At 26.5% G+C, this 26,101-nt stretch overlaps 1 protein-coding gene across 2 annotated transcripts in view; it reads left to right on the top strand.

Annotated features, from left to right (window-relative positions):
* LOC136084390 (TNF receptor-associated factor 5-like) overlaps positions 1 to 26,101 on the top strand; it is a 124,662-nt gene that overhangs the window by 21,385 nt on the left and 77,176 nt on the right. For both annotated transcript variants that reach the window (XM_065804394.1, XM_065804395.1), the window contains exon 2: positions 17,209 to 17,388. In XM_065804394.1, the coding sequence (XP_065660466.1) occupies positions 17,222 to 17,388 (167 nt within the window). In that variant the 5' untranslated portion in view covers positions 17,209 to 17,221. The remainder of the gene's footprint in view (positions 1 to 17,208; positions 17,389 to 26,101) is intronic.

Here is a 26,101-nt window from a genome sequence, read left to right as displayed (position 1 = left end):
GATGATGAAAGGCTGTGATCAACAACAAAGTATTCGCCACGAAATATTGAAAGCGAAGTACAGCTTGGTTAAAATTTTGTCGAGTTGCACTTATTTTGTCCAGAAGGAAATCAACTTTTTTTAATACTTTTGATTAATTTATTAATTTTCGTGTACAAATAATAAACTTTGTGATGAATTAAACTTGAAAAATTTGTCTCGAAACAGTTACATAGTTATTTCTTTAAATTGAAAAAATGCAGCACTTTTATATACAAAAACTAAATTAGCGTTATTTGGTTGCACTCGTTTTGTCCGATACTGTATATATATATATATATATATATATATATATATATATATATATATATATATATATATATATATATATATATATATATATATAAATATGTATATATTTATATATATATGTATATTAGAGGTATGACTAAAATTTTTTTTTGGCAAGTTTTGGTTTCCCATGGCACTATGAGTGGAGAAATTACATTTTAAAAAGGGAAATACCATTTGAAAGTGTTAAATCTTAAAAAAGTTCAATCCCCTAAGCTGAAAACCTTTTCTTCCCATCTTCACTATAAGTCATAAAAAAATATGCTACTGAACTTTCTACCAGAACTTTGTCATATTTGGTCTGGTGCCTGACAAATTTTCAGGTTTTGTTAAGAATTGAATTGCAAAAAAACATTCCTCTGACGGCGACCCAATTCTAATAACTGACTGTACACGAACACTCCAAACTTCAACAACAGAAAAATTGTCTAATTTCTTATATAGAAGTTAAAATTAGTTTAAAAGTTCTAGGTTGAGACAATAGAAAATAATTTAAAATGTAATATTATATATTAGTCAAGTATTGTTCTTGTTCACTACTTGAAGAAGACACCATTTTTAAAATCGGTTCACAATGAGCAAAGATATTGCAATAAGTTAAGTGGCATGTTTTTTTATGACTCATAGTGTATCTATTGTTAGATACAGTACAGTTTATGGTATCACAACTTCAGTTTATTGCTGGTGTGATTTTGCTAAATGTATGCATTTTTATTACATAATCTTTTATATTATATATAATATTTGTTATCATCACCTGACTTTTGATATTTTATAACCTTCTTTTGATAACCTAAACTCATGAGATTTGTTTATTTGTAGATAATTAAATTTACACTCAAATTATAATTCGACAAGACTATAGTCAAAATGTCTAAAAATAGTCTTCCTTCAGATTTAAATAAGAAACTATGGGAATCAAGTTTGGTGAGGTTTGAAACAGCCAAGAATTCAAGAAAGTATACAAAGATTGTTGACAGTCTTGATCAAATGAACAAAATACAGCGAAAAGAAAAATTGAGAAAGTACTAAACAAGTATGAAAAAGGCAGCAGAAAATCAGGAACGCAAGACTTTACCAACTTGTTCAACGTAACTGATGAAAATGGAGAATGGTTGTGCCAGGAAGATAAAGCTTTCTATAATCTTCAGATGTCAACAATTAGTATGTATATACTATATACATATGTATATACTATACACACACACACACACACATATATATATATATATACATATATATACATATATATATATATATATATATATATATATATATATATATATATATAAATGTTAATATATACATATGTAGATAATGTATATATATGTATATACTATATACATATGTATATACTATACACACACACACACACACATATATATATATATATACATATATATATATATATATATATATATATGTATATATACATATATATAAATATATATTAATATATATGTATTTTTATATATATATAAATATATATATTTAAATATATATTTGTATGTATATATATTATATATATATATATATATATATATATATATATATATATATATATATATATATATAAAATATATATATATATATATATATATATATATATAGCTGTCATAGTCTTAAAATGTTTATGAGGGAGACTTGGAAAAACTTTTCTACGACAGGATATTTGCGCACTAAAATACATCTATCAAATAAATTTTTTTTAACAATTTCTTACTTTGACAATAATTATATAATGCCCAAACTTGGCCACTGACCGAGCTGAGTAGATATATTTACAGATATATTTATATATATTTATGTGTGTTGAACGATTTTTAACAATCTTTAAACATTTTAATATCTTATAAAATGAAAACAATTTAAGAAGCTTTCCGCATTTTAACTTACTAATGAGGAAAATAAGTTTTTCAAATTATTTTCAAATGCAGGTCGGAGAAAAAAATCCCTTCAAAATCCACGAAGCTCCCGCCAAATGAGAGAGACTTGATTAGTCTGTATACAGATATTAAACTCAATATAAAACAATTAATAAATGTTAAACTATATGAATATTAAATTTTTAAAAAATGTAATAATAAACTTCTCATAAATCTTGAAAATAATTCCTTAATATAATTTCCAAACAATCATGCCAATTTTTATATTTTTTAATGAAAATGTCTAGACAGGACAACATTTTGAAATTTTCAAAATGTATATATAATACATATACATTATGTATATATTATAAAGATGTATATATATGCATGCATATATTATACACATACAATATGTGGCTATTATACATATATATATATATATCTATATATATATATATATATATATATATATATATACATATATATATATACATATATATATATATATATATATATATATATATATATATATATATATAAATATATATACATATAAATATATACATATATATATATATATATATATATATATATATATATATATATATATATATATATATATATATATACATATAAATATATATATATATATATATATATATATATATATATATATATATATATATATATATATATATATATATAGATATAGATATAGATATAGATATAGATATAGATATAGATATATATATATATATATAGATATAGATATAGATATAGATATAGATATAGATATAGATATAGATACACAGGAAAACGACTATAAAAGTGGACTTTAAAATATCGCGCATAAGATATTCACAATGTACTATAACCTAGATAATAAATAATGTTTATTATATCCGACTTTGCAATAATTAGATTAACAAAAAAATATATATATATATGTATTTATAAAGGGGGTTGATTGGGCCCATTTTAAAAGCAAGTTAAACTCTATTCAAGTTGTTTTACTAAAAAATTGTCATAATTTGACAAAAATTTAAGTTTGTTTTTTCTTCTATCAAATAAGAATGTAAAAAAAAATTATGAAAAAAAAATGTGAATGGAGCCTGGGAAAAAAAATAACCTAAAAGGTTTGCACTTTAAAAAGTGGAATTTAAAATGTAGCGTAGAAGATATTCACCAAGTACCATGAAAAAAACTTTATTTAAATATGTGACTTGATTGAGTAAACACAATACTTAATTTAAATTCATCAACAGGCTTCAAATTCACCTTAAAATCTTTTATTTTTCTAAAGTTATGACCAAGTGAAGTTTCCACTCATCCCTAAACGAGGGGGTTGTAAAAATCACATCGTCATAACTTTTGAGCATTCAAAGATGTTTAGATTAAATTTGAAAGCTGCCCATGAATTTAAATTTAGTATAAGATGAAATATTAATTACTCGTTGGCTTAACAGTTAGTTAGACCAACAGAGACAAGGGTGCTTACCTTTTTAGATATTTTTGTTCCCAAATTTTAATTATCGCTTTTTTTTGCAAATCATTCTCATTTGAAATATAAATGAACATCATTATATATAGAGTTTTCAGAATACCTAAATTCATGTGTTTGCTCTTTCTTTTATTTTGCATTATCTAAAATGTAAAATAATCATGTGTCAGCTCTTAGTTACTATAGAAAGTTTAAAAAATTTAAGATAAATAATTTGTATACAATATTTTCAAAAAAGACATGTCTAGGACAATAATAAAGCTTAATATGATAATATAATGATAAAGCCTAATTTAATACCGAAAGTTTTAAATAAATCCAGGTCTTTAAGTATTAAATCTGCAACAACTCGTTCCTGGCTTATGTCAATATCTTCAGTTTCATCTTCATTGACTTTCCACTACCCCAATGTGTATGTAAATGATTTTTTCTTTGTTGCTTTGATTAATAATCCTATCAAAAAATAAATGTATATTTTCATCATCAAGCTCCCATTCAAGCTGCCCTATCAAGGTTCCATTCTTCAAAATTATACCTAAAAATTGTTCTTGTTTTTCATCAATAATAATAAAAAAATGATGTGATTTTTGCATTACCAGCTATTGCTTTTTTAAAATCCTTCTCTAGTTGCTTTCTTTCCAGAAGTTCTTTTTTTAAACTAGCTTTGGTACATCTTTTTTACTATTTCTTCATACAAAAGATTATTAAAATGTTTTGAGACTCGACATGTTAATGCTCCTCTCTTAATTGCAAACTGAATGAGGTCTTCTTGTTCTGGCAATGTTTTTTCATCAAGCCATGGTAATGTTTTGTTTACCCTGGCTTTTATTTTTAAATCTAGGAAGCCAAAAGTTGCATTAGGAACGCAACGTAAAATAAATCAAGCATGTCCAAGATCCTTTTAACCTCGATTGTATGTGGTGGAGCAGATAGTGTGGTTTTTATCCTTTCTTTAGATGGATTTGAGAGTTTACCAGTCAAATACCATTTGACTGGCCATTTGTCTGTAAGGAGCTTTTCAAAGCTGTCTGTATGGAGCTTTTCAAAGGTAATAAAATCTTTACCAAATTTTTTTTATTTTTAATGACACAAAGTGATTGGTGTACCTTATCTTCTTTAATATTCAATGTTTGACTAAATATATCCAGATCTGTATAAAGAATTGATTCTAGATTACTTTTGAAGTTGGATAATTTTTTTTTTGCTTTCTGGAAATTGTCTCCGAAACAAAAAAAGATTAAATTCTCATACATGTTTTAAATTCCTCTATTACTTTATTAAAAAGCGTTAAAAACTTACCAACTCAAGAATACTCTTTCCTGTTGCATTTTCATAAACCAGACTCATCCATGGCTAAATAATTATTTTTTCAATCAAGCCCAATCCTTGCAATTGCACAAGTGTCACATAGTTACTTTAGAAAGACTTAAGAATTTGCAAATTTTATTTTTAGTGTTGCTGAAATAACAAAACAAAAACAAAAAACTTCAAGTATAATACAAAGTTGTAATGAAATTCTATTGAACTTAATATTTATCTAAAAAAATCTGTACCTTTCAAGAAAGTTTATATAAGTTTTTTATGTGTAACAACAATCCCTGCCATATGGAACAAGACATGAAATCTGTTACCAACATATCGAAAGAATAGCCCTGGAGCAACATTGTTTTTTTTAAGATTTTTGAATGCAGCAAGATCTCCTTTGAAACCATACCTGATTTTCAGACAGAAAAAAATTACAGTTTCATATTTTCAAAACAGTTTGTGAAACAATAAAGAAAAAATAAAGTTTTTAATATTATTATTAAATATTTTATAAAGTTAAATAAAAAAAGCCATTACATTAGCTTTGAAATATTTTTCAGGACTGTTATGGCAATCCCATCAGTTCCTTTAGCTGGTTTTACCTTCATCTCGTTATCTATTGTTTTAAGAGCTGATAATGTCTTTAAATCAATAGTTTTCAGTGGATGAACATTGCAGTGCAGTTGTATTAATTCAATATCCATGTCCTCCTGAAGCATCTTTTTCACAAAACTATTAAAAGGTGCTCTGTCTGACAGACAACTTTTAATTTTTTGAGAGAATATGTCTAAAACTTCTATTGATAGCATTTTTTTGAACTCTGTAAATGTATTGGCAAGTTCTTATAACACACTGACTATATGAGTAGCACAGTCAAATTCTGTTTCCCCAGCAAATTTATCGGTTAATAAGGAATAAGATTTCTGTGAAGGATAGGTATTGATAAGAAACGCGTTGAAATGTGTGTTTAAAATGGTGGTTGCATTGAACACCAATGCTGCACATTCACAATAAAAAAAGTCTCACTAGCTTAAACCAATGCTGAAACGTCTGGCTCAAATGCCATTCTATTTACTGTGGATGAGCGGGGTGTTTCCTGAAGTTCTGTGTTGTGTCATGTTTTAGAAATTTTTTCCAACAAAAATGAGACACTTTCCACAAGTACATTGTTAATAATTGCAGCATAAACACGATTTCTTATGGGTAGGTCATATGTTCTTAGTTTTTCAGTTTACAACATTGTTCTACTTATTTTAAGAACTCTTAACTCATTTATACATTCTGGAGTATAGAACTTATTCTGCTGAATTCTTTTTTTTCTTTTTGCGTTTGAATGCTTTAATTTCCAAAATTTTATTGAAAAACACTGTCTTTTAAGTTTTTTGCTTGTTAGTTTGTTTTGGGTCATTAAACTTCTTTAAAAACAAACTGTCCGTTGCAGTTTTCTGTTCTTTACTTTTAAATTTCCTAGCGCATTTTTTTTTTTTTTTGCATAATAAAAAACAATTATTAAACGGACACGAAGAATGATGGTACCTATATATATATATATATATATATATATATATATATATATATATATATATATATATATATATATATATATATATATATATATATATATATATATATATATATATATATATATATATATATATATATATATATATATATATATATATATATGTATATATATGCATGTATATATATATTTTAAACAGAAACGGCTTGTGAGCAATTTTTAGTGTGTGCAAAAAAAATATTGCCGCCTAAAATTTTGATCAAATTTTATCAGAAAAACAAAATTTTATTGGTTATTTTATAGTTCTGTTGATTTTAAAGTTTTCTGCCTGTGTGCTTTGCACACTTCGCAGACACCACCAGCCAGCATTTTATACACGTATTTAAAAAATATATATTTCTTTTATATATATTTATAAGTTTACCCATATATACATGAATAAACATATATTATTAAAATAAATAAAAATATATACCAATAAAAATACATGATAAAGAATAAATGTTAGAATTTAATATACAACACCAACATTTTAATTAGGACTTGATACTTTTCCTGATAAAATTAGAAGTTCCTTATCCAATGAAGTTACTTATCCAATGTGTTTTTATACAAAAAAAAAAAAAAACTTAATAGTGTATACTTTCATTTTTTGTGGAGGATTTTACACTTAAGTATTTACTTGATAATTAGGTTAAAGTGTTAAATATTTTTCGAACAAATTAAAAGTGTTTGTCTGTTAACAACGTTAGTTTAGTCTGACTTATTCACCTTTTATACTTATATACTTATACACATTTAATTACTTATATACTTTTATACTTTTAAGACTTATTTACTTTTAATAATTTTGATATCACTTTATACATCTTAATTTTATTAAAATTAAATACTATTTCTAAGTAAGAAATAACATATTTAAAAAAGTTGAGCATTTTATTCAAATTGTCAACTTAAAATGAATAAAACAATGACCAAAAACAACCTTTAATAAGTCGAATTTACGCTGAGATTTATGTATATTATATACAATTTGATATAAAATCTAAAAGTTTTAAATTAGTCGCAACAAAAATAGGTTATAAAACATAACTTAAATAAAATATTTATGCATCCTATTAAGTTTTCCTTGCCTTTCCAATCAGAGACATAAGACAATAATTGTCAATGTTTTACTTTCTCAACGTTGTCAAAGCAACGTTTTATTAACGTTGGCAAAGTACAACACTTTTTCGAAGTTTTTTAATTACCACATTTTCAACGTCGGTATCCGTCCAGTCGGCGTGACGTCACTCCGTCTTATAAGTATTGTTTTAAAATTATCTTCAATTGAGGGAAAACAATCTAAGAAATCTGTTGCGGTTTGTTGATTTTTTTTTTTTTAAATTTAAATCCTATGAAGTTGTTGTGCAGTAAGGTTGCACTAACATAATAAATAAAAAAATAAAAGCTAAAGTCTTTCTAAAGATAAAGTACTCGAAAGAAAGTGGTTGAATACGAAAAATCGTGCTGTGGATAGGAGTGCATGTAGCAAACAATGGTTTCCTAAAATCTTATAGTATTTATCTTTGTTCGACACACTTCATTTCTGGTTGGATACTTTTAATTTGCATCTTAATTTAGTACAGGTAAACAAATATCAAAGTATCAGTACTTTTTTATCCTAAAACAACCAAAATATTTTGAAGTGAGCATTATAAAGCGTCATTTTATTCAAACATAGATTAACTTTTAAAGTAATTGTAGGACATAAGGTTATTGTTTAATAATGTTTTCTTGACTTTGCGTATAAGAATAAATAGTTTGTTTACCCCCAATTCATTATGGTTACTTTTGATTTCGTGATATAGTCACGTGATTCCGACTAGATGGATATTTTACGTTGAATTAACATTGTTTTATAAATAGATTAAATACGTTGAAGAAGCAGCTAATGCACAGTGGGTCAAAAGTGACATTTTCTAGCCAAAACCTCCAAAACCAAAATTGTTTTTTAAAATTAGAAACAGTTTATTATATTGAAAAACATAACTTGTAGAAAAAATAACATTTGTTTTTTAAAAACTTATTAAAAAACTCATTTATTTTCTATTTATAAAAAATTCCGTTTTTACCCAACAAAATTAACAACAAGGATATTATTTAAATTTATGTTTTACGCAGAGTATTCTATCGTTGGCTCTTGCAATAGTTCAAGTACACCAGATGGTAGACTTTTTTTTTTGTTACGTATCTTCTATTTTAATGTGCAAATTAAAGGATCAGATGCACATAAAAGGCGATGAAAAAGGTCTAAATTGTTTTTTTTTCCGATCGCATTTTCTTGTAAAATTTTCACGAAAAATCATAAAAACCTATCCTTGTTTGATATTCAGCACAGACTTCAAGCTTTCTCAGTTTAACAATATTTTTTCGTCTTGATTTTTCGTCTAATAAGTTATATGGAGCATACATTTTAAAAACCTTATCCAAGCATGCAAAGTTGAAACGCCATGTTTTATATTGCCTTCTAAGGTTTTTTTTTTGAAAAACTAAAGGTAAATTGTTCATTTCGATTGGAGATGCACCACACACTGAACAGCATTGGTATGAGCTGGTTGCTGTGGAAATAATAGTTTGAATTTTTCCATCTGTCATTGTTAATGTTACAATATGTGGTATTTCAACTTCCTTTGTTGTACCGTCCTCCAATAAAACAGGTACAACAGATAATGTTATCTCTTTAATAGAAGCCATATTTGACTCATATTCTGCAAGAATTACTTCATTTGATTCTTTTCTATACTTAAATCTCAGAGGTCTGCAGTATTTAGTTGACGATGGTTTCGGATTCCTCCAAACAACCTGTTTTTTGTCATCTTTGAAACAATATAGTTCTAGAGGAACCAAGCAAGTTGTGAAAAGTGATTCATCTGTATGAAGTTCAATAGAAACATCTGACAGTTGTTTATAAACAGATTGTCCTGTTGCACCATCAAAACCAGCTTTGTATATTATAAATAGTTTAGTACAATCTTTAAGCAAAGGTGAATTTAACACAACACTATAAGCTGAACATATTCTTGATGCAGTATGAAAAAGAAGAGTTGTAACCTCTGCAGAGTAGTCACTGACCTGAATGTTTTCAGGGTAGCATTTATTTTTAGCCTTATTTAAATATGATAGGATGGGTATAGAGAGCAGAATGGAAGAGCATTGTTTCTTAAATGCTGATAAGTTTCTTTGGATAAATTAGCATCTAAGACTTGCGCTAATGATTATTCTGAAATAAGTGATTCTGTTGATAATTCTTTGTTGTATATTTTTTTAACCACTTTTGCTTCTATAAACCTTTTATCCCTTTTAATTATGCGATCTTTAGTTCTCACAGACGCATCTTTAAACAAAATTAAAGGGCGTCCACCTTAAAGTATAATATTATTTTATCAATTATTAAATCGTTGGAATAATAATACAAATAAATTATACACATTATAATAAATTTTCACATAGTTAAAATAAACATACCACAGGTTTTTTTTAAATTGTTTTTTTTTACAGTCAAATATAGTTTGGTTTAACCAAACTTTATATCTTTTTTCAAATACTGCACTTGTTCTATTCGATTTTTTCCACTTCTTTCTAGCATGGTAAATGAATTTCGAAATAATTGACAAGTTATCATTAGATTTTTCAAAATTGCTTTGGGAAACAAAACTCAAAATCTTTGCATGTAAATCATCATTTTGTAGTAAATTATTTTCCATTATATAATTCATAAGACATCTCCTATCCATTTTTAAGAGATTGTCTGTTCAATAAAATACTTTTAATTTGAAAGAAAGTAACTTAAAATGTTTTTAAAAAAGTAATTTTTTTACAAGCAGTAACTATGAAACTCAGTTCCTTTCCTTTATTTCTCATTGGTTGTTATCGTGTTTTTTATCGATTACATATAATTTTATTGTTTTCGGAAATTAAAATAAATAATAAAGATTATGTCCCAAACTTGTACTACGAAGAAGTATATAATTCATATTTTATCACAGTCTCTAAGTTTTTATTACTTTAAAACTGTAGCATAAAAAATTAGGAATAATGGTTTCAATGCGATCTAAATGTTCATTGAGCAAATACGAGGAAGTTACTGGAAAGCAAATAAAAATTACAAAAATATTTAACTTTACACTTATGTCTTTAATAAAAATTATTATAAAGTCAAACTGCAGTTTTTAAATTTCAAATCTTCTTAAATTTTTTGTTATCGACCAAAAACGCATTAACAAGAAACTTGACGTAGTTAATTGAATTTAAAAGTGTATTCGTTTAGGCCGCTATAGGCAGCCAATTTTTATACCACAAGATCAATGTCATATTGGTATTCAATTATATATCATTTTAGGCGGTTGATGCAGGTTGATCCGATGGTTTTAAATGGTATTTTTGACAAAATAAAAACTTATAACTCAAAATTATTGATGTTTTCATTGTTGAAAATATTTATATAAAATGCAAAAAATATTTTTTTTATGTGATTTAAATATTACCATAATACTATTTAAGTCATTTATAAGTTAAAAAATAAACTTAAACTTCTTTAAAATAAGATATCAAAGTTTTCAAAATATGTAAAAAAAAAAATTTTTTACACTTTTTTGTTGTTATTGATAAAAAGTATTTAAGGAAATATTTAAACAACAAATACGGCGTTTTATTGAAAAATTATTTTATAATAAAATATATTTTCAAGATTATTATTATATCGAGCAAAATTTGCCTTTTTCAAAATTTCATAATTTAAAAACCTTTTCGTATGGTTTTTCCGGCTTCTGACCCACTGTGTAATGTCTAACATTGATAAACCTTAAACTTTGCGACGTTTTCACACTGATCATTTGCGTACTTTTATTCAACAATGAATATAAGCGATTTTTTAAGAAGATAAGATAGGTTTAAATTTATAAGCGTTAAAAATATAACGTTTAAAAAGCGGTTTATTTTTACCGTTGATAAAGCATGAATTTTAAAAGGTTTATAAATTGGCTTTTTTCAACGTTGAACAAACGTTTTATTTTGAGAAGCTAAATTACGTTACGATTTCAACGCTTATTCAAAGTTTCAATTTACCGCGATTTAGTATACAAAAAAAAAACATTGAATCAATGTTGAAAGCACGTTTCTTTTTTTTGACTGTAACGTTTTTTCTATGCTGCAACTGGTTTTCAACGTTGATTCAAATGCTGACATATTTGCTGGGAGGCCACAGTCAGATTATTTTAAATCTTGCATTATTTCAGTTAACCAAATATTTCTAAGAGATTTGATTAGATGGACATAATTCTAAGGCTTTTGATTTTGCGAAATCAAAATCTCATTGCAGTCGTATTATAGCACAACTGTAAAGAGATTTTGAAATTGTGCGGCCGTTGCGCAGTGGTTAGAGCGCTTGATATAGTTTTTTTGTTGAAATAAAATTTAACATTTTTAAAATATAAAAAGTATTCTATTTATATATATATATATATATATATATATATATATATATATATATACATTTTTTTTTTTTCAAAGCATAATAATTTTTGTCTGTGACTTTACATGGAAAAAAAATGTGAAAAGAAATATATTATTTTAAAATATCTTTGAGAACTTAATGTAACTTTTGTTAGAATTAGATACCCGATACTTTTAATTTTTTAAAACAAGCCTTCAAGTAAATTTCTCTAGTAAGTAAGATTCATCTAGCATTTTCCTTTAATAACCTGGAGATGAACTCTAAAACCATGAAAAAAGCAGCACGATTTGTTGGTGGTAACTTTTCTAGTTTAATATTTCTTTTACAAACCATTTGTTTATATTTCAAAAATATCTAAGATATAATACTATAAAAATATGACATTTTTTCAGTTTAAATCTAAATTTTCTTAATCTAAATGAAGGGCGTAAGTTCAAAAAGTCATAATTAAACGTTCAAATGTTTACCGCATTTTCCTAAACAAAGATTCTGCATTTTCACCAAAAAATTCAATGAAAGCCTTTACAGCAGATTCTCCAACTTCTTCTTTGGTTGCCCAGTAATCTAAAATAATTTCAGATACTGATTGTATACTATTTGAATTTTGAAGTATTTTTCAAAAACAACGTTTTTCTTAACAAAGTATTGAAGATGTCGAGTCACATCCTGACTATTCATGAACAAATAACATATGTTGTCTAAAATCCCTTATTCGAAATTGAGCATCTTTTATTCTCCAGAGTATTTTCTTCCTTTTATGATAAAATAAACTTCATTTAATTAATCTTTCCAATGATAAATTAGCATCACTGCTATATCAGTATCATCGGAAAAAACAATGCATGGTAAAATTTTTTTGCAACTTTCAACAGTTTAGAGACAATTTTTGTATCAGCATCCCCTTTGCAAAGATTTACTTTTTGGCCATCTTGTTTAAGATAATCTGACAAAATAAAATTAACTGTGCTTTGCTGTGTGAATTTGATAGAAAACGCTTATGTGAGTTCGGAATCTAATTATTTTCTCTCATAACAAAATTTCGGGAAAAACCATTGCATTTTGTTCTAGCTATGTGTTTATTAGATTTAATTGAAAACCATTTATTATGACCATTAAATATAATATAAGTGGTGGCATACTTTTGTCTTATATAGCTGACGTAGGTCTCAACAATTTTTATAAATCTTATACCTTTGTTTCAAATAACTCTGTGGAGTAAGGAACCTCTGTTAAGGACATACATGCACAAGCTGAAGTTTGTACTAGACTTAATTTTGTTGTCAGGAAGAATCACTTTGCGTAAAGATGATTTGTTTGCTTTCAGCGTTATATTATTTTTAAATAATACTTGTGGGGTATGAACGAGCTCATAGTCAAAGTATAGTTAACCGTCATCCTCTCTTTCTGCAGTTGCTGCAAACCTATTAAAAAGTGTTGAATCGACATAATTAGTTTGTTTGTCTAGTTTTACGCTATTAGTCAAAACATCCAAAGAAAAAGCCTTTTCTTATTTTTAACCTTTGCTTCATTAAACTTAAGACCGTCAAAAAAAGTTTTTAGACCAACACCAATGTTCTCAGCCTCGTCGCAGTTGACACGATCTTTACCATTGACTCACACAACACTCTTGGATAATAAATATATATTTTTTTTGTGTTCTTTTTTTAATTTATTTTTATTCCATTTTATATTAAACCAACTTTGCATTTAAAAGAACGCACCAGGGTCTGCTAAACTACAAGATTAGAAGAGAGGCCAGCCTTATACCCTGCAGATTGGTGCAATGCGTGACAACCATCTAAAAATTGTTGTGTAACTACATGTTTTTTTCTCTAAGATATTGAATTTCTGGCAAGTATAACCTGGAGTACTTGTTATAGTTTTAATGTCCTAATGCAGAAAATAATTAACCATTTTTGAGATTGTTTTAAGATGCAAATACCAGTAACAAGTTCTCTTTGGAACTAAAAGTTCCTTTTTGGTACCAATGTAGTATATGTACAAGATACAAAGTTTTGCAGTGTGTCATTCATATGATGTGTAGGTTAATATGGCAAATTCACTATTTTTGAAAGCATCTGTATTACCAAGTCTGATTAACTCTTTCTTGTTCATATAATTTTACATTGTCATTTTATAACTGTATTCAAGTCCGGATATATCTAGTTTTTATTCGTCAACTAAAATAGCTATAACTTGACTTATGAATGCACTCTTAGGCCAACATGTGACTTCATAAGGAACTTGAAACAGTTTTTCTTTTAAGCATATGTTTTACCGTCTCTTCAGAGCAAACTTGCTTTAACACCTTTTTCAGGCCAGTTCCTGCCATTAGTTTTCCAATTCTTCCAAGAAAACCCATCATTGTGTGAAACCCTAAGAGTCGACATACTCTTTGAGGTTCTGATCTTTTATAACACCGTGCGGTTTCTGCCACAAAGGCTGATCAAACTTTACGCAGGGAATAATTGTTTTATATTTATTAGCTTTATCAATTATGAAAAGCAGTGTAAGTATATGCAAGTTTCATCTTAGGAGTTAATCATAGGTAAAAACTTGATGAATGCTTTTTCCTTACTTGTTGTTGATTAAGATGTAGTGTGCATCATATAACCTGACCAGTTTGGGCGAGGATTTTTTTTTGAGCTAAAGAACCATGCGACAAATCAAACAATATCACTAATTTCGGGCGCACGAAATACTTCAGATACAAATCTTTTATTGGTTTAAAACTTACATTTAACAAACCGTGATAGCTTGATCCGTGATAAGGCATAATTTTAGATGACACATCAGATATGTTTTTAATAGACTTGTGTTTCAAACTCGTTATGCTTTCATAACTGTATTTAGAAGATAAACATATTGATATTAAACTTATTCCGTGAAACGTTCCTTTGTCAATGTGCCAATGTGCCGGTCAGTGTGCCAATGTGCCAATGTGCCAATGTGCTGGTCAATGTGCCAAGTTGTGATCTAGATTGTCAGTCACTCAATGTAGGAAATTCGCTTTTTGTTCTTGCACAGAATTTACTTTACTAACTGCAGCAGATGACTTAAATAACTTCTGTTCATCGGTGGGTATTGAAGATCTAAATTTATAAAGTGATTCACAAGCCATTTTGTTGCAAAAGATATATCAATCTACGCCAATCCCAAATGGAATTAGTGCTTTCATAAATCTACGTCGCAAAACTTGAGTAATTAATTGTCCTAAACTAATTTGTCAAAGCTTTTCAACAATTTAAAGCCTTGAGAATTGCTGTAAACTCTTTGGAACCCACTTAAGTCTATATTCAATGTCACCTATATTTTCTTGTGATTGATATACAGATTTAATTACATCCATTTTTCTGATTTTGCTCGTAATTATACTTGCAGCGGGAGCAATAATATTATCTATAGTACAAGGTTTCTTATTTTGAATTTTTAATATATCAAAAGAAGCCATGTCTCTGAACACAAACTAAATTAGATTGACTGGAGAGTTCTCCTTAAAAAGTATGATCACCATAATGTTCAAGTAACATTCATTTTAAAGATTTTGTTGAGTAATATGAATAAACATTACTAAGTTTTTTGATCTTAATGTGCACAACCGAAAGGGTACAAAGTTCGCAATCTGTCATAACAAGACATCCAACAAAAATCTACAGCATTTCTACATTCTTCCTCTCTATTCAAAGAACGTTCAATCATTTTGTTAATCAATGGTATGGATTCAATTTTAGCAATTGCTGAATGCTTGTGGTCTACCTTTTTGGTACAAAGAAAACGTTTTAATTTCCATTCAAATACTTCTTCAAATAAGTTTCTTTTTTGGTACACATATTTATTGATCTTTACAACTATCCACAAAATTATTTCCACAGCTATGATAGACTAGTACTGTTGTACTTTTATGCGTGTTCGATCGCAACTGGACTTCAATATAACTAAAAATGTGCAAAAATAACTTTTCTGGTATGTTTTCTTATCCGAAACCATTTTATAATAAAAAATATATTTGTTTTTCAATTATGCAAAGTATAAATAAACAATTAAAAATGATTCAGCAAAACTCATTAGTGAATATGAGCTATTATTTGCAAACCGATGTTTTAACAAACTGTGCGAAATAAGTTTTTAACAAAACTTTTATTAGATGTATTGTAAATTGCGTTTTACTTCCATTCTTTTGAAAAAAAGTTTATAAGAATTTACTTTTCCAGTACTTTGATATGTAAAACTATCATTACCACACCTTCTCGCAACTCTAAGTTACAACTCTCATTATTTTTTTTGGTCTGAAATAAAATTAAATTTACTTTTTTGCTGAAAAAAAAATCCTTTTATGAAAGGATTATGTACTTTTTTACTGTTAAGAAGGTAGTCCCCTCAAAAAGTGCTTGGTTAAAAAAAGTTAAATTTTTTGATACCAAGTTATATTCTATAAGGTGAAAATTAACAAAGTAATAACAATTTAGAAAAATAAATAATAAAATTTGACCATAACTTTTTCAATAAATCCATGTTTCAAAAATTCGTTACTTAAAACTTATTAACTTTGAGTAGATCTGCTTGCATTTAGTTAGATCTTTCACCCTTATAATACTGTATTTGGGAGTTTTTTAATAATATATAATAATAATCTAGTATTTGATAAACTTAAAATTTTAAAACACATACCTAATTGTACCCTAATCTCTCTGAAGGGTATTAAAACCTTTCATCGCAAAAACAATCTCAACTATTTCTACAGTATTTTGAAGATTCCCATTGAGATTTGTATAAATTTATAAATGCATTTATAAATTTTTTGACGCCATTGATCTTTTATTTAGTTGGAAAAAGACTAGGTTTAAAGTGTTAGGAGCGTTAGCTGATAGGGTCTTTTTATATACCATTTTGAACTTTACAAATAAGTTTTTTCTACTTTTAAGTATCATTAAGTGACTAGAACAACCAACCAAAAAAGTGATGTAGCCATGTTAAACATTACAACAAGAATAATTTAAATCAAACGCACTATAACAGGTTTAGCAAATTTTCACAAAATGAAACTTTAATGAAAGCAAACATTCATTAAAGTATTAGAATACAAAATCAAAGTTTCAATATTTCAGTTTACAAAATAGTTTAAAAGTTTATTTGTTTTAACTAAAAAGAGTTAAAAAAAAAAGTTTAATATTAACATATTTATATTTAGCAAAATAAAAAAAATGGAAAGCCTAAATGAGGAGAGCTTCGGTGGATACGATGCGTATTTTATAAATGAACTTTTAGATGAACATGAATGTCCTGTATGTCAAATGGCTCTTCGTAAGCCTATTCAAACACTATGTGGTCATCGACTTTGTTTGTCATGCGCAGAAGAAATGAGAAAAAGGTATTAACTTTTTTAGACTGAAATTGCAAGTAATATGACATGCATATAAAAGTACATTTATAAGACTACATATTTCCGAGCTAGCATGCATACACTAGACCGAAACAAGTAAAACTATTATTAATGCTGCCTTTTTTTGTTTCGACGCTAACCCAACGTTGATCTAATATCAACTTTAATTTTGAAAACAGCTTGATTTGATATATTGATCCAATGTTAGAATAATCTTGCAAAAGTTAATTTTTTTACAATATAAACACATTATTGATCCAATTTATCTGACCTAATGTTCAAATAATGTAAATGGATTTATTTTCATTCAATGTATAAAATTTAATTTGGGTGTAGAATGTTCAAGAGTATTCTTTGGTAGTTATGTGGTTTCTTTTTTTAATCAGCTCTTAAATATTTTAATTGTAATTATGTATGAAGCAGTTTTTAATGCCAATTATTGAGGGTAGTTTGAAACAAAAGATAATTTATTTGAAATAAAAAGAAGTTTTTGTTTAAACAAAGAAAATTACAAGCTAATCGGACATGGAATCAACTATAAAATTATTAGATGTATTTCAAACGTATGATGGAATTTCGGATGTTGCATATAATATGACATAGAAAAGTGAGTTCAATGCTTACGAGTTGCGTCAATTTGATTAAAAAATCAAAATTAATATTTTTTTCTTATGTGGAAAAAATCTATGCACGCTGCCATTTTTTACTACAGAACAAACAAAGTGTTGAGTTTGTAATCATTTAATTGTTATCCTTCAGCTGCCATTCTTCTTTTTGTGTCAGATTATTTTGTTTCAAAGATGTTTAAGAAATATATAACTTCACATTTACGGGGAAAGTGCGACAACGCTAGTTACTAAAAAGATTGTCAAAGTAAACGTTTGAATAGCAAGTTTATAAACTTTATAAATCTTTAAAGTAAACGTTTACGATATCATCATTATATGAAAGAATTTTATGTAAAAGTAAAACATTATTTTATTAGAAACTTTAAAAGAATATAACATAACTTTGTTGTCATTTAGTGACCAAAAATTTTTAAATGAGAAACTACAAGAGAAAAACTAATCAAGCTAACTGGAACGAAGATGACATAAAAAATTTAAGTTGAAGCAGATGTCTTTAAGAAAAACTTATAAAAACTTTAGTGTGCCAAAAGATTCACTACATCGGTGTGTTAAAAAGGCTTCACTTGAAAGTAGTTTACATACTAATTTACTTGGTAGATTTAGAAAAGTGCTTTCTGATAACCAAGAACAAGATCTAAATAAGTATATTAAAGATATGGACAATTCATTTTATGGTCTCTCAATGATGGATATTAGATTAATAGTATTTGAGTTCTGCAGAAAAAATTTAATTCCAAATCCTTTTAACAAAGATAATAAATTAGCAGGAGAAGACTTTTTGCGAGGCTTTATAAAACGTCATCCTGATTTATCACTAAGAAAACCAGAAGCAATTTCTATAAACAGAGTATTTGGTTTGAATGAAGATAATTATAAAATCTATTTTAGTAGTTTAGAGAATTCGTTAGATAAATACTTTGAGCCACATCAAATTTTTAATTGTTATGAGTCTGGGTTGCCATACGTCCATAAGTCATTAAAAGTTATCTCATCTACAGGAAAACGGTGTGTTTTATCAGTGACAAATGGGGAAAAATTAGTCACAACAATAATTTTATGTGAATGTAATTCTGTTGGTCATTATATACCACCCGTGATTATATTTAAGCGCAAAAAAAAAGCAATTATTACTCACAGATAATGCTCCAGTTGGAACTATTCAAGGATGCTCAGAAAACGGCTGGGTTAATACTGATTTATTTCTTGAAAATATACAACATCTTGTTAAACATGTACGATGCACCTTGACTAACAAAGTTTTACTTATATTTGACGGTCATCGTTCTCATACCAAAAGTTTAAAACTTATAGACTATGCTCGTTACAAGGACATCTTTGAGTGATAATAATAATAAAATCATACCTCTTGAAATTCACTTTGAACACGAAAGCAAAAAATAAAGTGAAACTTTACAGCAGCCAGAGTTGACTACATTAAAATTAATGAGTCATGATAAAATAAACCATATTGAAAGCTTTTCAGAGACTATTGTTACTTCATCAAGTTCTTTTAAAGACATACTTCAAATTCCAAAACTTTATCCTTCAAAGATAAAACTCGCTGAAAAATCTCAAATTATAGCTAGTTCTCCATATCGGAAAAAAATTTTGCTTGAAAAGAACAATGAGAAAAAAAAAATAGGAAAAAAAAAAAAGAACAATAAGAAAAATTTTTTACTGGAAAAGAACAATGACAATAAACTAAACAAAAAAATATATAAAAAAGAAAAACAAGTAAAGAAAATAAAAGAAATGCTTCATTGAAAAAGATGTAAACAATGAAGAGGAATGGTTTTGTCCAGTTTGTCAAGGGAAATGGTGCAATGGCACCCTAATTGATTGGATAGCTTGTTGTGTATGTACTGTTTGGGTACACGAAGACTGCACATTAAACAATGTTTGCTTTTTATGTGAATAGATTTTATTCAAATATTTTGACTAACATGAAACTTTGCATATGCATTTTTTGTATTGATAATTTTTTTTAATTCCTATTATGTTTTTTGATTTAAAAAGAAAAATTACATTATAAAATGATACCTTTGTGCTTTTGATTGCATTCTTATATTTAATCAGATCGAATTTATCAAAAGTCTGCTTTAGTTTTATTGAAAATTGTATTTTTTTACTTAGTTTTTTCTTCAATGATATCTGTCTCACTTTACCCCAGGTTTTGGGGAAAGTGAGACAGGGTAGTTGTTGCCATTCTAAATTTAATTATGTACCGATGCAACAACCTATCACCACAAATATTTTAGAAATCATTAGGCACATAATGTGCTAGTGGCATTCAAAATTTTTTGTTGTGAAACGTGATTCTTTTCAAGTTATGAATATTCTCCCTGAAAGTGTCTCGCTTTGCCCCAGGTAACCCTATTGCATTAAATGTTGCGCCAGTGAATATGAAATATCTTCGAGTGTCATTAAAGATCAAGATGATTTGGTAAAGTGGGGAGTATCCACCAACAAGGACAACATTTTTTTCAATGAAATAATAGTATATCTCTTATTTTTTAACAGACGTTTTGAAAAATCTAGTTTGTAGAGTTAGGAAAGGGAACAGATTGGATGAAATAGGGCTCGTGTATTGAGATTGTGTTTGAGCGAGGTTGGTGGAAAGCTTATGTAGTCTAGCGGGAATTGATTTAAAGTGATTTCGAAAAATTTAAACAGAAGAGTTGTGTTTTGCATTTGTGAGCAGCAACGATTGAAAGTTGCAAGTCCCAATTGTGTCTTATTTAAATTTTAACTTTTTACATTTAGTTTATTATGAAATATTAACTAAAGTGAGTTATAATTAGTGAACTTTAACACGAATGTTGGTGTAAAACTTTTATCCGCGTATTTTTATACATAATGAAACGTAAATAACTTATTTTTTAATTTTTATAATTTTTTAGACATGTTTGGGTCCTGTAAAAATGGGTAGTTTTACATAAAAGCCATATATTTAAATTTAAAAAACTTGGTTGCAATTTGCATGGAATTTAGATAGACACATATAGAAATATTAATGAAGCGCTTGAAAAATTTAGTTTTGTTTTCCTCACATATTTTCTAATGACGCATTTTTTTTGTAACTCAACAAAAAATGGTGTCTTTAAAGTGTTTTATGTTAATTTTTAAAACTTATAATTCAAATAAGATAGCAACAAGTTAACTTTCAACTTTTTTATTTTTGAGTTAACTATTATTTTTTTATAAACCATCTATTCGAGGTTGATGCAACTTAATAACAAAAATGCCAGTTTGTTTTTGGTAAAGACAGTTTTCAGTTTTTTGAAAAGAAGAGTCGTTTTGTTTGACAAAATGTTAGAACAATGAGGTTTGGCTTAAAAAGTTAAATTTGTTTACTTCAAGAGGTTTATGTGAACAGCTAATGGTGATCGGGCTGTACATGGTGACTAGGGTATCGTGTGATTTGATACCAGTTCTTTGGCAATCGGCGCATTTAAAGTTTACTTTTTTAATTTAAACAAGTTTAAACATTTCATTAAAAAAAATTATTTGTAAAATATAACTAAGAAACAAACATAGAAAGTTAATTCATTATAGAATTACAAAAATATGTTTAATAACAAAGTAAATTTTTGTAATGCTGTAATTATTTTCTATTTCAAGTACAGTAAAATTGTTGTAGTTCTTAACATGTTGCAGTAATCATTATTACACATTAAGCATTTATAATTATTTTACCTTATTATACATATATACTATATACTATGGTATATAATAATATATTATATTGTTATATGCCATAATACATGAAAATAATATATGTATGGTAATAATTACTGCAACAACTTATACTGCATAAAGTAATATTAGGGTAATGAGAGCAAATTGAGACACTTTAGCACTAATTAATTTAACACAGGCCACATTATAACTTTTGAATAAAGAACTTGATACTTTTCAATTCTTCTGTCATTCTACTAAAACCTGAAAAATTAAAAGTTTCAAAACTACATTGCTTTGATCATCAGAGATTTATTGACAACACCTACCCTCGCTATGCAAGGCAAAATAATACAGATTTGTCTTAAAGTAACTCAATTAAATAACGATAAACCAAAGAGAATTTTTAGAGATTCAATAAGTTTATCATTTTATAGTATAATGCAGCTATTAATAATATATAAAATATAAGCAAACAAACATAATACATATTCAAATTGTCACTAGCCAATCTTGTAATCAAACGTATTGTCACTTGTCACTTAAACCACATATTGCTTCACCAGTTTTTGAAATGAATAAATGTCCGAATGAGCCCAAGTTGTACATTTTAAACATTGACTCCACTTTTCTTTTCCTTACTTCATAATCCATTACAAAACATAATATTTCCAGTCTTCAACACTTAAACTTTCAACCCTTTCTTCACTCTGTCCTTAACCACATTCATTTTCTATTTTTTGTTGTTTTAATTTTTTTTTATTTTTCAGAGGATTCAAATAATGATTTTCTTTAATGCAACGTTATTATTTTCTGTGATTCTTCTCTCATTTTTGATGGTAAAGTATGCTATTACTGGAATAGATAGCTAAACTGGAATAGCTAAAGTATTAAAAAAGCATTTACTTTATTAAAACCAATGGTTTCTGAACATCCTGATAACAATTCAAAAAAAGGGCTTGACTTAACTTGTGATTCTATTTTATCAGGTTAATGTAGGAAGTTTTTAGACAAGTCTTCCCAGGTAACGTGTACGGTTTTTTGTCTTGTATGTCCACGCATAAGTATAATATTTTAGACAATTTGGCCATGGCTGATTGCAAGTTCTTTAGGCGTTGCGGAAAAAACTACGTTTCAAAAACAATGAAAGCAAAACTAACAAAATAGGAAATTAATATAAATTTAAATAGAAAAAAATGAAATAGCTTAAACAACTTTTGCACTGTTTTTGCTTTTATTTCTTTGGAGCGGTTGTTGTTATCGGCAAAAAAATTTGATAAAGCAAAGCAAAAAAAAAAAAAAACAGTTTTAAGTTGACATTAAAAAGAACGATTTTCATATATTTTTTTGTTTTTTTTTAAAGAGAAAAACGAAAATATAAATTTCTATCTATATTTGTTTATTTTTAATGTAATAAGTGTATATTGTCCTTATATGAAAACGTCTATACAATGGCAGGTGGTTGACGTAAGTAAAAAAATAATCTCAAAAATTACATCATTGTATACCAATTCAAAGCTTAAACATTCACCTTTTATAAAATGTATATATTTTTGTATAATTATCAAGCAGTATGCTTCTAAGTTGTAAAATCAAAAGCTTTTTTTAATTAAAAAAGAATTTTTAGGTTTTGCTTTTTTTTCGAAAATATTTTTTGCGTTACTAATAACCATAAAATATTTGTTAGTTTTAAATCTACTATTTTTATTTCACAATTTAATAAAATCAAGTATTATCTTTGAATTGAGCTATTACAACACTATTTCGCAAGTAAGTTATGTCAAATAAAATGATTTCAGATGACGGCGTACTTAAAGTACTTTTTTTAGGTAAAATTTCACTTATATTATCAAATACTTTTACGTTTCAACGTGGTCTAGTAATTTGAGACTTTAAATACATTGTTTAATATGTATATTATCAATACAAATTTAGTTTAAAATCCGCGGATGTCCGCCTTGTCTCTAATTATGAATTTTACAAATTAACTAATGTATTCAATTTTATGTCGCGAAAACATGATAAGCATTTTGTTTTAAATGGCTATGTAATAATTGGGTTTCAGTGAGTCTAGATTTGTGTTATAAACTTGTTTTAATAACGGTACATCTTAAAATATCTATTTATAAGACTTTGCAGGTGTAACTCATGTTTTCCCAGCCGGCAAATAACGTTGAAATAACGTTGAACTTACGTTGAAACCTTAAGTTGAATTTACGTTGATTTAACGTTTAGAATGAAAGTTTTTTTCAACGTTGATTTATCAACGTTAAATCAACGTTAGGTTCAAACGTTATATCAACGTTGATTTGACGCAAAAAAACGTTACAATAACGTTGAATTTGCGTTGAAACAACGTTAAGAATGACAGTTTTTTTAACGTTGATAAATCAACGTTAAACCGGCTGTTAAAATAACGTTTTGTAATCAAAGAAACCGTTGATAAAAACTGAGATCACCATCAAAACGTAGTATGCATGTCCAACATTGCTGTTGCACTTCTCTATTAAATTATTAAGGTATATTACGTATATTAAATCTACACATAGTCTATACTTAGACTATTTAGAACTTTTTCAAATTAGTTTAGTTAAAATAGTATTATTAAAGCAAGAGATAAGTTGCTTTATTGAAAAATATATTTAAATATTACATATATTTACATATAATTGAATAAGATCTACAAATAATTTAATATAATCTACATATAATTGATTAAAATCTACACAAATTTCTTCTCTTTTCCATCATCTTTTTGAAATGGAGCGTATTTTAGAAAATCAAACAATATTCCATTAACTGAGGTTTCTTTTGCTCTATTGAATACAATAGAAGAAACTGTAAATAAAAAAAATTAAAAAAAAAAAATCAAAAAAGGCAAACTTGAAAAAAATATAATGAATGGAAAGGTGGTACAACTTATAAAGGTATTCTCTTTACAAAGTCATATATATTAAAGTTTTTAAGTATATTTTTCCACCTGCGCCCTTCATATCCGTGGGGGCCTTAAAATTGTTTCAAAAAAACTCTGAATTTTTAAAAGGTAATTTAACTGTTAGACAGGGCCTAAATTTTACACTGAGTTTCATCAAAAAAGACTCTTCAGAAATGAAGAGTCTTTATTGATGAAACACAATGTAAAATGAAAAAAAATTTCTGTTAAGTGATTTCTACTAATACATAATTGCTCTGTTCTTTTAAGAACATTGAGCATTTTATATTAAGAACATTTATATATATATATATATATATATATATATATATATATATATATATACACATATATATATATATATATATATATATATATATATATATATATATGTATATATATATATATATATATATATATATATATATATGTATATATATATATATATATATATATATATATATATATATATATATATATATATATATATATATATATATGTATATATATATATATATAAATATATTCAATGTTTTGACAAGATTAAATTAAAAGAACTACATGATTTTTTACTACTAAAAGTTTCATGCGTTTAGCAATCATCAGGTAAAAAAATACAAGTATTTTTTATTTTTATTTAATCTTGTCAAAAATCAATTATATAGCTCTGATATCATTCATCCAGCACTCTTGCTAAATATATCCTCACAGCAAAATTAAACTTATATATATATATATATATATATATATATATATATATATATATATATATATATATATATATATATATATATATATATATATATATATATATATATATATATTTACCAGACAGGTTTTATAAAAATAAATAGCTCTAAGTTAGTTTTAATTTTAAATCATTTTATTTTATAAGTAATACTTTTATTTGCAATTTGTTTAAAGTATTGTAGCGTTGTTTTATTTCATTGCTAATAACGGCTGGGCCGATTTTTACTGGCTCCATTTAATTTGTTTGTAGTAATATAGTTTTTGATGCGCGCGCAGAAGTTATTGTGCTTTCAGGTGGGACGAAAAAGCGCACCTCAGAGCCTCATTAAACTGGCCCTAGAAAAAAGAAGTTTGAAAACATCACTAAGCTGTAAAATTTCATCCACCATTTTTAATTCTCGATTCAAAGAGTGAAGAATTTACTGCTGCAAAAAGTCAGAAGTTTGTTGACTCAATAAGGTACAGTAATATTAGAAAACTTTATAACATTAAATGTAAACACTTATTTGTAAAAATAATGTTGTAAACATCATACATTTGTTAATATTGCAATTTTACTGTGAATATTAACAGTGTTAATATTACAATATTAACAGTGTTAATATTACAATATTAACAGTGTTAATATTACAATATTAACAGTGTTAATATTACAATATTACCAGTGTTAATATTACAATATTAACAGTGTTAATATTACAATATTAACAGT

The sequence above is a fragment of the Hydra vulgaris genome, chromosome 08, assembly GCF_038396675.1.
Source record: "Hydra vulgaris chromosome 08, alternate assembly HydraT2T_AEP".
In the NCBI taxonomy this organism is placed as follows: Eukaryota; Metazoa; Cnidaria; class Hydrozoa; order Anthoathecata; family Hydridae; genus Hydra; species Hydra vulgaris.
Note: the sequence above shows the minus strand (reverse complement) of the source record. Positions and strands in the feature narration are given on the sequence as shown.